This window comes from Equus caballus, chromosome X, assembly GCF_041296265.1.
Source record: "Equus caballus isolate H_3958 breed thoroughbred chromosome X, TB-T2T, whole genome shotgun sequence".
Taxonomy (NCBI): Eukaryota; Metazoa; Chordata; class Mammalia; order Perissodactyla; family Equidae; genus Equus; species Equus caballus.
Genome location: NC_091715.1, coordinates 26,214,664 through 26,230,032, shown reverse-complemented (window position 1 = coordinate 26,230,032; position 15,369 = coordinate 26,214,664). Strand labels below are relative to the sequence as shown.

Here is a 15,369-nt window from a genome sequence, read left to right as displayed (position 1 = left end):
CTACTCCCTGATGTGTTAATTCCTGAGCAGTTTTGGCTTGCCCTATAGGTGGGCAATGCAGATGTATGTGGCCAGAGAGAGTCCTCAGGCAAAGAAATCTAAGCGCTGGCCTTTGGAAATTGAGCCAATGTACTTTGAAATGGAAAGACAAGGGGATGTGCACTGGGCAAGTACAGCATATGCTACAATTTCGGTACATACTCTCATTACAATACTTAATACTCACATTAAACTGGGAGTTTCTTTGGCAGGGATGCTGTTTTTCATCGTTATACCTCCTGAATTTAACACACTGACAGCCCCAATACTAAGCACTTAATAAATGTTTATTAAAGGAATGAATTAATGGTTAAATAAAACGTGCAAATACTATACTTCATACACATTTATGAAGTATTTCTATGAGGCTTTAAACATTGCTATTTTATTTCTTAGAGGTGCTGTTTCTTTACACGTCTCATGTTTTTCTGTATTTTTTTCTTCTGCTCTTTCCTCTTTCTGCACAAGCTATATTTACTTGCCTGAGAGCACAGCATATACCGATGTTAATCAAACTTCAGATGAAACACCTAAAATGATAGAAAAGAATCTGCTCTAATTAAATAATAAAGTAACCCCTACAGGTTTAGACATGTGCCTTCAGGTGTAGGAAAGAAAAAATTTAATGAATATAGTAGTTTTATGCCAAGAATATTTCCCTCATGCACTTGTGTTTTAATAAGATGGAATGTGAAATAGCAAAAGAGGCCTGATTTTATGATGATATCTATTCATAAGGTAGTAAGTCAGATATGATGAAAGTTTCCTTGAGCTATCCTTGCTACAGTTAGGTCAGATTTTAGTTCAGTGAATTAGAAGTGAAGCTGTCTTACCTACACGGTGTCGTGCTGGAACTGGCCTGTTCCCACAGGTACATCCATGCCTGAGAGTAAGTAGGAGTGGGGGAATTCTCCGCATGTTCATGGGATCAGTGGACATTAAAATAAGCTTCGCAGCCATACTCCTAATAAGGGATCCCAGGCATATTTAATTCCTTTATCATATATTTTTCAGATATATATAACCAGAAATCTGCCTTTAAATTAATTACTGCTTATCTAATTTTATATGAAAGTCCTTTGGACACTTTCCCTTTGACTTACGGGTGTAACTTCCAGCAAAATAGGTCATGTTCACTGAAGATGGTTCTTATTTTCTTTACTACTTACAGCTTCTGTTAGCGTAGATACTTTCTCCTTGCTATTTCTTTTTTTTAATTGAGGTAACATTGGTTTATAACACCATATAAATTTCAAGTGTATATGATTATATTTTGACTTCTGTATATACTGCATTGTGTTCACCACTAAAAGTCTAGTTTCCATCTGTCACCATAAAAATGCCCCCCTTTACCTCTTTTGCCCTCCCCCCACCCTCTTTCCTCTCTGGTAACCACCAATCTGTTCTCTGTATCTGTGTGTTTGTTTATTTGTTTGTTTTCAATCTTCCACATATGGGTGAAATTATATAGTATTTGTCTTGCTCCATCTGGTTTATTTTACTTAGAGTAATACCTTCAAGGTCCATCCATGTTGTCACAAACGGCAAGAGTTTATCTTTTTTATGACTTCGCAGTATTCCATTGTATATATATATACACCACATCTTCTTTATCCATTCATCCGTTGATGGGCACTTAGGTTGTTTCCATTTCTTGGCTATTGGGAATAATGATGCAATGAATATAGGGGTGCATATCTCCTTGCTATTTCTAATTGAAATGTTACTCTGCTATAATCTGAGGACTAATTCTCTGTTAATTCCACTTGGTGCTTCTAAATTTGTTCTTTTTTTGTAATACTATTTCTCCGCATTCCAAGACCAACTTATAATATGGATAAAGACAACATATTAGTGGTTACCAGAGGGGAATGGATTTGGTGGGTGGGCAAAAGGGATAAAGGGGCACATATATATGATGATGAATAAAAATTAGACTATTGGTGGTGAGCACCATGCAGTCTATACAGAAACCGATACATAATAAAGTACACCTGAAATTACATGACCTCAATGAAATAATTGGAAAAAAATCTCTTCGTAGTAAACTAAGTGCAGCAATGTCCTCAGGCTTATAGAAATAGCTTGTCTTAACATTTTCCCCACCATCCTGATACAGGTAGTTTGATAGAACGATTGAATGGTCTTTTGAAACAGTTCCAGCACCATCTGGATGGCATTATCATGCAGGGCTAGGAAAGGTTCTCTAGAAGGCTGTATTTTTTCGGAATCACCACACAGTACATAGTACTGTTTCTCTTATAGCTATAAGTATAATAGTAAAATGGGAATATTTTTTCTTTCTTTGGAAAATGATTTTAGAATTGGCTATTATAAAAGTCACTATTTTTGTTAATTCTGCAACCTTTGAGATTGGTTCCAATAAAATGAAATGTAGCAAACTTTAGGGAAAATAATAGCTTATATATGTTCATTAATATGGTAGATGATAACTGTTATGTGTGTGTGGACTCTTGTTAATTATAACTACCTTAATAAGAAAAGCAGTCTTGTGTAAGGTAATGGTCCCAGTGAAACTGTATAAGAGGGAAATGAGAATTGCCCATGTAGAAGAAAGTTAAGTGAAAAGTTAACTGTTTCAATTTTATTTTTATATTTGTATTATTGTGCTCTCATACCAAATATATTCTAAGATACACAGTGATCCTGATCTTTACTTTTAATCGTGGTTGAAAGAAATGAGTCCTGATGTAAAAAGAGACACTTCTATAAGCTGATCTTAAGTGGTGTATTCTGATTTGCTGCAATAGCCTATGGAGGAAATGAACATTTTGGTAGCCTAAGAAGCAAAATGCCATACTTTACTATTTTTTAATCTTACTCTGTGTATTTGGAATTTGTGTTTTAATAATAGTTTTGAGACGATAAAGACACCTAATGTCTTACTTGCCCTGAAGATCAAAATCTCTTCACTCTCCGTTTTAAAATAAAATGCCTTTTCTTTTCCCCTCAGATTCCCCTTTGGCAAAAACAGTTGAAGTTAAATTTCTTATAGTCAGATCAAGTGTACTGTCTCTCCCTCATTCAGAAAGAAACAAGGAAAAACATATGACTCCATTTGGTTTAATAGTTTGGTTTACTCAATTACGAAAGCAATAAAATCATTTTCACATAGTGAAATGTCTGAGTCTTAAAGCACAAGAATATTAGATCTACCTGAGGATGGCATTCTACTTTTGTGGATGAATGAGGAAATGTAAAGAAGCTCATTCATAGTTGTATATTGAAAAGAAAATGTTCATATATATGTAGACATATTTGACAATTTAATAATATTTTATAAATATGGCAATTATTTATATAATATGGCAATTGTGTATATATGGATATTATGGTTTTTGTTATTGCCAACATCGATTGAGCGTTTACTATGTGTTTAACAAATTTGACTATATTATTCCTAATCCTTATAATAACTGTGAATTAGACAATATCATGCCTATTTCACAAATAAGAATTCTGAATTGTGCAAATTAAATCATTTACTGAAGTTTACAAAGCACTAGTAAGCAATAAAGCAGAATTTCAAACCCATGTTTGCCTGTCTTCAAATTTCATATGCTGCATAACCTCCTTGTTTTATGACCTGCTTTAAATCAAAAGTGTCTTCTTTTTGAAAGATGATAGTTTGATTTCTAATCTATAGAACATTTTCGTATTTTAAAAGTTGTAATAATTCAAAGTGGATACCAATTGTATGTATTAAAATTAATTAAGTTCATTAATTTAGAATCTGCAAAAAATTCAACAGTATTTATGAGTACCTGTTATAGAAGGTAAAAATGGTGATTCAACATAGTTTTTACATTTAGAGAGCATTTACTGTAGTTTGGGGGTAATGACACCAACATAAATTAGAATGGAATAAATTGTTTAAAGCAGGACAAAAAGAATGTTAGGGAAATTCAAAGAGAGGATCTATTACTTAGAATTGGGAGCATCAGAAATTTTCTCATGGAAGAAGTTATATCTGGTCAGAAAATCTAGGAGAAATAGCATTTAAAGACAAGAAATAATCTGAACAAAGCAGAAAACAAAGAAAAGGTGAGGAACCCTCAAGGATGTTCATGGACAAACAGGATAAATTCCATTTGATTTGAGACTGTGGTATACTCATCTACTCATTGTGATATACAATGAGAAGTGGCTATAAGGAAGAGATGTTAGTTTGAGACGATACTGCTTTAAAAGGAGGTTACATCATTTATGAATCCTTTCTTTTTTAAATATAAGATTTATGGTGCTCAGAAATATAGGAGTGGAATTGAACAATAACAACATGCTTTATGGCCTAGAGGACGGTATGTTCTAGAAGTAGGATTTCTTGTCTTCCATGAGGTAATATGGATCCTAATGACACCAAGAAAAATATATAAACTACTCTTATTTAACTATACTATTCCTTTGCATTCCTGCTGAGAAATATTAGCCTCCCAAAGTTACTTAGCTTCCCAAAGTCTCAGTTTTCTCATCTGCAAAATGAATATTATAATAGTACCTACCCTAAGGTGTTGTTGAAAATATTAAATCCTGTACTGAATCTGAAGTGTGTAGAAGAGTGCTTAGCACATATCTATGGCTATGACTGCTTTTGCTGCTATTTCTAGGTAAAATTTCCTACATTAATTATATCTGGTTGTGTTTGAATGAAGAGAAAGACATCCTTATTTCAAGTATCCCCTCTAGCCTACAAATTAAAGATAAGATTTAGAAGCTGTGATGTCAAACACTGTATTATCTTCATTTGAACTATGTACTAGAAGATATGTAAATTAAGACTAAATTAAATGCTCATATTTTGTAAAGGAGATCCATGAATATATCAAGTTCTCAGAAAGAATGTTACCTGAAACTTTTAAAGAAATTTAAAGTATTTAATTTAGACTGCTGAATCAATTTCTGTAGTTAATTTCTCCAAAAGATCCTAATATTAAAGGTAACATTACAGCTCACTAATAGCAAACTATCTTTGTTACTTTGGATATTTTTACAGGGTGCTAATTGTGCCAAATCAAGACATTGAAATTGCATAATTTTTAGGTTAATATTAGCATAATCCTACATTTTTTTTTCAGAAGCAGTGCAGGAATAGCACACCCTGAGTATATTTCCAACATGACAGAACTGTCCAATATTACACCCTTTACACAGTCATTGGTTTGCTGGGACTTTGGACTCTGGCAAAGATATTTGTAAAAGAGAAGGGCGAAGGAACACAGAGGATATACAAAGCCCACGCAACTCATGAACTCTTTTGTTCAGTCATTCACTTAAAAATGTATTAAACACGTATCATGTGTCAGGGACATTGCTTTGTACTATTACTTCAAAGGTGAATAAGCTACCTTCCTTTCTCTAAGGGTCTCATAGTCTACTGGGAAAGACAGCTCTATAAATGCATAATTAGAACATGAAGTAGTATGTTGATAGAGATTTTTGCGGAATGAGGGGAGCTTGTCTTAGGGAGTAACTAATTTCAGGGGAGACAAGCCTCACAGAATAAAGTGACATTGTAGAGGGGTGGCATTCTAAGATATAGCAAAAGGCCCAGAGTAAAAGGGCAGTTTGGATTGTTATGGAAGTTTTAAGATATTCGGTGTTTTAAAGTGTAGTATATATTGTGGGTTACGTTAATGTCTGTGTTGGAACCAGAAAGGAAGAAGGGATTGCAGTGTAGACATAGGTTCAACAGTGGTCTGAAACTGATGATAGGGAGAGATGAGTTGGAATATGGCAAGGAAAAGCTATTGGGGGGTTTCAAAAAAGACCATGGCAGTGGGGCTAGAGGGAAGAGGCCAAATTAAAGAGTCATTTCTAGTTTGGAATTGATGGGATAGAGAGACAAGCCTGATGAGAAAGAAAGGGAGGAGGAAAGGATGACCTCAAGGTTTCTAGCTTGGAAATCATTAACTAAAATTATAAGTAAAGACTTAGAGGAGCAAATAAGGAATTGTTAACATGTCATGTTTGAAGTTCACATAGAATGTTCTGGTGAGGATAGTCCAAAAAACAGATATAGAGATCAGGAAGGGCCAGAACCTGGGGCTATGTGGTAATCCGTTTATAGATGAAGGGTAGGTAAAGTACAGCCTGTGGGCCAAATCTGGCCCAACACCTGTTTTTGTAAATAAAGTCTTATTGGGACCCACCAAACCCATTTGCTTATGTTCAGCCTATGGCTGATTTCAAGCTACAAAGGCAGAGTTGAGTAGTTATAACAAAGACTACATGGCCAACAAAGCCTGAAATATTTCTTCTCAAGAACATTACAGATTAAGTTTGCCGACCCCTGCTGTAGATGTTAGTTGAACCTTTACAAGTGAACGAGATTGTATAGAGAGATGTCCAGACAGGAAATCCAAGAGATTCACCTATAGTAACTAGGTGAGCTAGTTATTTTTTTGAGGGAAAAATATCCTTGTCTCCTTTAAGTATGCCAAAGAGTCCCCCATGATTGGAAAGAGGTCACATTAAGTGTTGATGTTGGTGATACAGTTCAAATAAAGTTTATCTTTTCTGTTTGTTCATATGGCAATAAATGAGAAGTTGTTATGAGAAACAGGACATAAAATGTGTAGAATTTCAGCAGTAAAGAGAGGGAATAAAGGCATGAGAATGAGTTCCTAAACTCAAGTGTTATAACCACTGTGAGAAACTTAAAATCAAAGTACCACTCCAAACTGGTTTGAAGCCAGAGAACCAGACTCACAAACTAGAGAGGATTAAGGATAAAATAAACAGGGTGTTACAAAATAAAACGTCGATCCAGAGCTGTAAAAATGCCAGCAATGGATATATGGAAAACAATAAAACCAAATGAGAAAGCTATCTCTTTATATCCCTGTATTTGTTTATTTCTTTGCCTTGCTCTATAAATATTTCAAATTAGACATTCCCCCCAACTCTTCTGGTTATGCTCTAATTGTAAATAAAAATTTTATAAAGTGGGACAGAGACTTACTTCTCCCTGCGCACTCATTATTTTGTTCCACACGTATGCCTTACCTTAAAAATTAAAACAGACTCTCCCGCTTAGGAGAAAAAAATATATATAATTCTATTTCACATTATATATAAAAATAAAATCCTGGAGTATTACCGATATAAATGGGAAGAAAAAAATTAGTAGAACTTTTACAACAAAGTAAAGGAGAATATGTTAATGAATGTTGGGTGAAGGAAGATTTCTTAAATAGATGTGTAAAGCACTAATCGTAAATAAAAATAAACTGAACTATATTGTATATTAATAACTTCTGTATATCAAAAGACAACATTAAGAGAGTGAAAATGAAAGCCACAGAGTGGGAAAAGATATTTGGAACACACGTAACTGATAAACTATGTGCATCCATAATGATAAAGAATTCCTACAAATCTTTAAGAACAGACAATCCAATAGAAAACTGAGAGAAGTTCTTGAAAAGTGATAAGAGGCACAAAGAGGGCTTGTGGGCTACTGACAATGTTTTATATCTTGACCCAGATGGTGTTTTTTAATTTTGGGGGGGCGGTTTGCTGAGGAAGATTCACCATGAGCTAACATCCGCTGCCAATCTTCCTCCTTTTGTATGTGAGCCACCACCACAGCATGACCACCGACAGACAAATAGCGTAGGTCCATGCCCAGGAACCAAACCTGGGCCACCAAAGCGGAGCATGCCGAACTTAACCACTAGGCCACTGGGGCTGGCCCCTGGATGGTTTGCATAGAATGATCACTTTGTAGTAAATAACAAATATGTTTTATGTTTTATAATACCACTAAGACTTATGTCATCTTCACAAAATAAGAAATCTAAATAAACTGCTGATAAACATAGAGTTTGCCAGCCTCATTAGTAGTCAGGGAATTGCAAATTAAAACTAAAATAAAATGTCACTATATACCAACCAGAATGGTTGAAATTTAAAAGTCTGACAGTACTAAGTAGTGATGAGACCGTGGAGCAATTGAAGTTCTCAAACACTGCTACTTGGACAGTAAATTCTAAATAGACGTGTCAACTTTCATATACTCCTACTGCTGAGAGTGAAAACTGTTTGGCACTATTTAATAATATTAAAGATGTGCCTAGGGGGCTGGCCTGGTGGCGCAGCAGTTAAGTGCACAGGTTTGGCTTCAGTGGCCCGGGGTTCACTGGTTTGGATCCTGGGTGCGGACATGGCACCACTTGGCATGCCATGCTGTGGGAGGCGTCCCATATATTAAGTAGAGGAAGATGGGCACAGATGTTAGCTCAGGGCCAGTCTTCCTCAGCAAAAAGAGGAGGATTGGCAGCAGTTAGCTCAGGGCTAATCTTCCTTAAAAAAAAAAAGGTGTCTAACCTGTGGCCCATCAGTTTCACTCCTAGGTATATACTCTACAGAAACGCTCATGTGCATAGTCGAGGAGACAGGTACGGGACAGTCTATAGCAACATTATAGTAGCCCCAAACTAGAAACAACCCAAACATTTATTAGCAGTCGAAAATGAAAACAAAAGCACGATGGAATATTCTACAACAGTGAATAAGCAACAACATGGATGATTCTTAAAAGTATAATATCGATCAAATGAACCTTCACACAAAAGAATACATATTATTTAGTTCCATTTATAGAAAGTTAAAAAACATACAACCAAACTCTAGTGTTAGGAATGCATATTTAAATTACAAAGCTCTAAGAGAAAGATTGCCATGAAAGTTAAGGGGGAGTTTGTAGGGGCAAGAGAGAATAGTGATTGGGAGGAGGTTTAAGAGGAGTTTCTGGCTGCTGGAAATTTTTTTTTAATTTTTTGGCTTGGGTTATGGTAACGTGGGATTGTACATATTCTTCTGTTTATTAGTTATGCTTCACAATAAAAGGTGTTTAAAAAATAAACAAATATATACAGCATTTTCAGAGTGAGGCATGGTCAACCATGGATTCTATGCTGGTTCAGCTTCTGAAAACAGGCTTTAAATCCTAAAGATAAAGACAAAGTCCTTTCTTTCTTATGTGTCTGATCCGCACCAGAGAGATACTGATATGGCTTGCATTATTTATTGGTGATTTGATTTGCATTTGTAAACCTAAGCCAAGTAGAGGCAGAGTAATAATAGAAAAACTACTACTCGTATTTGTTGAACACTGCCAGACACTGTTCTAAGAAATTTAAATACATTCCTTCATGTAACTCACACAATTAACCTTAGGAGGTAAGCAGTACTTTTATAATCACTTTTCAGAAAGGTCACTTACTTACTTAGGGCCACACAGTAAACGGTGGAACCAGGATTCCAACCTAGGCAGTCTGACCACTGTGCTCTCCCTGCCTGAGGAGGCAAGGGCATGGGTTCAGGTACAAGCCTGTGTCCAATGAGTGGTTTCAGTGAGACAGTCAGACAGCTGGAGTGAAGTCTAATTACACATGTATGGATCCGGACTCAGTATATAATTTAGGCATGAGAAGACAGACTTTAGCCCAGAAATCTAAGGCGGTGTCCTAGGAGTAAGAAGTAAAAGGAGTATGGGAGGGGTGAGGAGAGGTAGAGCCATAGAAGACTTCCTCAGAGTGAGTCAGGTTCTATAGAAAAAACTTCACAACTCCTAGTACACCTAGGTTTTACTAAATTTATTACTGGGGAAGCAGGGATGGGGGGGTGGCTGCAGAGGGGAGTAAGATACTATAGTTTGGGGCAAATAACCAATTTAACTTTTGTTTATCAGCACCTACAGTTTGGACCATGAGCCTTCAACCCAGACCCTTCTCACTCACCTCATCAATGATGAAATATGTAGGAGGAACTAATCAGCAGCCCAATGCTGAGTGTGCAGATCTAAATATAAAGCCACAATGGATATGTCAGAGGCTACTAGGGAGTTATTTATTTAAATCGATTGCATGGAATTGAATACCACCTTCATGGCCTGAAAGTGTTAAAGTGTGTCCCAAAGTACCTAAATTACTCCCTAAGTGTAATTTATGCTCGAGAATAATCTGACTAACTTGATTTAGAACAGCAGGAAATAAGTTATGCTGCACATAAATGAAGCAGCAGTGTAATTTTAAATCCTGCTTGCATAGTGAATAAGAATTTTAATATTTGCAAAATTTTAAAATCACTTGATTTATTATCCATATGTTTATACTTGTATTTTTTGTCCTATATGTAGTTGGGTCTACATTTCCTCTTTCTGCCAGGAAAAAAAGCAACAACTCTTTTCCCCTAGTAATAATGTAATATAAAGGATAAAACTTATAATTATTTCCCTGAAGGCTATTTTTACTATCTCTATGTGTTTCCAGTTGTTGCTGCCTTTTTCCTCAATCATGGACTGTCCAATTAATGGACTGAGAGGAATTTGAGGAGCATAGTGAGTGGTTAGAGATTAAATTTATAAATTTAATATTGTAAAACTGGCAAAATTTGTATCTATTCATTTGGAATTTTCCTTGGTGGGAAAGAGTTTAAGTTTGTAAGTAGTCATGATAAAAAATAAAATTTTACATAGTAAGTTCAAGAATAGATTTAGGCTTTGCTGTTAATGCATATTAAAATGCTGAAAAGTATATTTTAAAATTTTATGTGATGCTTGAAATGGAGTTTAAAATATTATTACTCACATTAAAGGCCATCATGTGTAAAGTGCATGCTTTTATTCTTTAACATTTTGTTTGAATAGAGTTACTCATTTTAACATTAATTTTAATAATAAAATTAAATCAACTTTACAGTTTTCAAAGTTTTAGCAGTTGCAGGCTATATCGAATACTCTATATTTAGATATTTACAAAGTGACAGTACAAGTAGTTCAGACCAAGTGTTTAAGTATGCAAAGGTTGGACTGCAGAGTTGGGGATAAGGGAACAAAAGGGAAGGAGGGCATTTCAGGAATATGGGACTAAAGTGCAAAGTCCCAAAGTCAGGAGGCAGTAGCAGGGTTTGGGGGAACTGCAGATAGTCCTGTGTGGCTGGCAAGTCCATCCTGTCTTATTTTGTGGCCTGGGAACAAGGATGTGGATATAGAACCTCGGGTCCTCAGCCTGTTTTCCTTCTCTTCCTACCTCCAGCTCTGTCGTGCAGAGCCAGGGGTAATGTGATCAACTGTATGGGCCCTTATGGTTTTCACCTCTTGGGGAATTTAAAGGAAAGATAATCGGTGAAGAGGAAGAGTGGTTGAGGTGGGAGGAGGCTTTGTGAAATCTGGTGGAAGATGGTAATTGCCAGTGTGGTGAGTGTTGGAAGGACATGTCTGTGCAGCAGCCTGGAATGAAGAGTGGATATTTATAGCACAAATGTTGGAGAAACAATCACCTCCCAGTAGCTGAAAGGGTTGGCAGGAGGATTATTCTGGTAATTGGGTAGGAAAAAAAACAAAATAAGAAGGAGACTGATGACTGCTACAAGGGGGGAATGGTAAATTATGACCAAATGACAACTCCTCTGTGCTCTGGTTAGCTTCTGCCTGTTTCTCAAACTATGGAAGTGGGAAGAGAGTTGGAGGTGGTAGTTGTTAGCATGTGAGAATGCCTTTTTAAATTATTTTTAAATTATTGTATTTTTCTGAATATCAAAGTATGAAATGCACATTGTAGAAAAACTGGACAACATAGAAATAATGAAAATTAAACTACAGCGTCACCAAGATGGAACAATTGCCAACCGTGCCTTATCATTTTTTAGATTCTCATTTAACAACTCTGTGACTGCAATGATACAAGTGCATGTAAGACATATGCAATGTACAATTCTTTTTTAAAGAGAATAAATTCTTAAGATGTATTCTTAAGTCATTTATTGTGCATTAGAGACCACTGAAAATATATGAAAACAAAACTATTATTGAATGTGCAAAACATTTCCAAGATCATTTTGTGGCTGATGGATATATCATATGTGATCAACTCTAGAATGCCATTAGTTATTAAAGGCAGAATTCTTATCTTAAACTAGCTATAGTTAGAGACTACCTCTTTTGGCTACCACTGGCTGCCTTTTTAATGCTACCAAAATACTGTTTTAGATATTTTTAAGGTAAGAAATATAGTTAATCATTAAATGCAATGTCTGATAGATGCAATGTACATGTAGATGCATAATTAAATATTTGGAAGATAATAAAGAAGAAAAATAAGGACAAAAAGCCCTACAGCTATCACTTTGAATTAACTGGTAAGGTGAGAATTCAACATGAAAACAAGGAAATCTCAGGAAAGAGCATGTGAGGTGATGAAAGGCACCATTGGAAACAAAGACTGAGTTAGAATTCCCTCTTTGCTATTTACTATCTATTTACCTTTTGGCTAGTTACTCAGCCTCTCAGTTTTCTCCAGTGGAAAGTGAGAATAATAATTATTATGTTGCAGGAGTCAGTGAAATTGGATATATGAAGCACAGAGCCCAGTGACCGGCTCATAGTTATGGTTTAATAGGTGTGAATTCTGTTACCTTCCCAACAAAACAGTAGGAAGCTGCAGCATTATTGAAGTTCGAAAATTAAAGTTCCTAAATGGAGGTAAACATCTGAGAAGATGTCAAGATGTTCAAAACTATAATCCATTGCGTCTTCAGAGTAGAACTCAGAGAACTATGACAGACCACTGTGCACTGAGGTAGCCCTACAGCCAGGAATCTTCAGGATGGCTTTTAGTTTAGTGCTAGCAAATACTTGTTTGGACAGGCCCTGGGAGACCCAGTAGATCATAAGCCCCATAAGACGTTAAAACTTACTTTATAGGGTGTTTTTCCCCCTTGACTGCACATTAGAATCACTTGGGTGCTTTTTAAAATACCAATGTCAGGTCCCACCTCCAAAGATACAGATTTAATTGGTCTAGAGTGAGGTCCCAGAATCAGTGTTTTATTGTTGTTTTTTTTTATCCCCCCAGGTGATTCTTATGTGCAACTGTCTTAGGGTAAACCTAAAGACCTGACACATATCATTTTGGCCCCGGTCTCTTCTGTGATGGGAACACGACCAAATACCTCCTTCTTAGTATTCTTTTCATATGAGATATTAACACATTACCTACCTTTCACTAAGTTTCTTTGGCGTTCTAATTTAAAATGTTAGTGGATACAATAAAGAAGAAGAAAGGAAGACAACAGTCATCACCTGGTTTAGACTAGTATATCAGTTAGTTGGTTCATTGCTTACATCTGAGCCTACGATATAAGTTATATCTATCATCCTGGATGCTTAAGGATCTTAATGAATAGACTGTTTTTAATCAAGAGTAATATTGAAATTGATAGACTTTATGAGATCACTTGATTTTGATCCAAAAAATATTTTGAAATTGAATATCTAGCTTGGAAATATTTAATTTAATAGATGTTAATATATTTTGAAATTTCTGGAATTTTTTAAAACACAAATATCCTCATAGGGAAGAAAATGTTAATACTCCATAATAGTTGTCTTTATCTTTGTTTCAATCAAGAAATGTATTTAATTTTAAAGGGAAAAATTATAGCCTTTTATTTTAATTCCTCCTTTCTATTCAATATTAATTTTTTCTGTTAATTGAAATTGAAACCTACAAATGTGAGAAACCGTCAAAATAATATCCTTGTCAATGTAATAAAAATATATGCTATGACCATATATTGTGTTTTATATAATCCATTTATTTTTCTTGATCCGTGTTTTCCACCTCTAGGCGATTTGACAGATCTGTTGAAAAATGGCGGCGATTTCATTACGATATGAAGATATTTAATCAATGGCTAACAGAAGCTGAACAGTTTCTCAAAAAGACACAAATTCCTGAGAATTGGGAGCATGCCAAATACAAATGGTACCTTAAGGTCAGTTTTTGAGATCTCTTTTTTTCAAACTGTCTTTATTTTCATCACAATATCATGACTGCTTTACATTCAGGTTGTGAAGGATGACAGAAATTTATAATTCTGGATTTATAGTTGTCATCACTACATATACTAGAACATCGTCATAATGATCAGTTGGGAGACTGTGCTGTGGACTTTTTGAGTCAGGATGAGGGTTAGCCTAGATATAACTGGTTTATCTGATGAACTGCAAAGTATAATTGAATCTGTGATACAGGGAAGCATCTTACAGCAGACTGCCCTGTGGCTTTGGGGCAGTGTGTGTTTTTGCCTTATGTTGGCTCCTGTCCAGAAGGAGAACTTGTGGTATACTTAGCAATAATGTAGTTCCTAGAAATAGTCATCATGATAAAATTACAGTTCTGTTTTCCTAAAGATAATTTGTGGTGATGTAGCAATATTTCTATATATTCTGTTGAACAAATTGCCTTCTGAGATAATCCAGAGCCCAAAACAATGCAGAGTTAATTGGTGGTACTTATTGACTTTTTTATGGTTTATGTTAATGGAAATGCAACATATGGATTATAACCAGTGTATAGTTTAATTTCAACTTGCTGTGGCTTTTGAGTATACAGATAAAGATAAATTGGATTGTGGAGGTGATAATTTAGGCTATAAAGTATATAGTTTAGGTATAAGAAATATTTTGTTTATTATACCAAATCTTAAATATTTTTAGCTCGAACTGTTCCTGTAGCAATTATCAGTCGAGTGGATTTGGATTGTAGCCAATTTTTATTGCCAGAAAATACTGATTAAGACAGGTAAAAGCAAAGAAAAAGATAATTTATTAAATAGTTCAGACGTTTCAAAATGCTGGATTCATAAAATCAATATCATATTCAACTTTTCAGTTCTTTATTCTCAGGTATCTTTTGCATAGCAAATATATCTTTTGATATTAAGAAAGTAAGCATTTAAATACCTATGTATATGTAAGCTATGTAAACATAGAAAATGAATAATTTATGTAATTATATGTATATCAATCAAATTTGTATACACATCAGCACTGGCACTGGAGGTAGAGGAAATTCATGGGTTTCCCATCTGCCGTCATACAGAAAATAGCTTCTGTAATAGCACTAAAGTGAATTTTGATGTATGCAGCATCAGGCCTCTGGCTTAAAGGCAGAAATATAAGTGTCATATAAGGTGTTCTTTGGGAGATATATAAACTTCTTGCCACTTCCAAAGATATGTGACACAAGGTAGTTATATAGTTTTAATCTTTTTTATCATAAAAATAATGTATACTCATTATGAAAAAAATTAATGTAGAAGTATATCGATACCGCCATTCTACTCCACAGAGGATAATTGTTTTGATATAGATTTTAGCACATATTTCAGGTTGGCATCCTTGGGAAGCCTACTCTGAGATGAAGATTAGCATACAGACAGTTTATTAGGGAGTGCTTTTGGGAATCGAGTAATTGGTTTATGATATGCCTTGGTATATTTTTCTTCATGTTTCTTGTTCTT

The 15,369-nt window shown here is 35.1% G+C and overlaps 1 protein-coding gene across 8 annotated transcripts in view; it reads left to right on the top strand.

Annotated features, from left to right (window-relative positions):
* The window catches only part of DMD (dystrophin), a 2,262,230-nt gene that overhangs the window by 1,226,931 nt on the left and 1,019,930 nt on the right, over positions 1-15,369 (top strand). For all 8 annotated transcript variants that reach the window (XM_023633802.2, XM_070257261.1, XM_070257256.1 and 5 more), the window contains one exon: positions 13,692-13,839. In XM_023633802.2, coding sequence (XP_023489570.2) covers positions 13,692-13,839 — 148 coding nt within the window. The remainder of the gene's footprint in view (positions 1-13,691; positions 13,840-15,369) is intronic.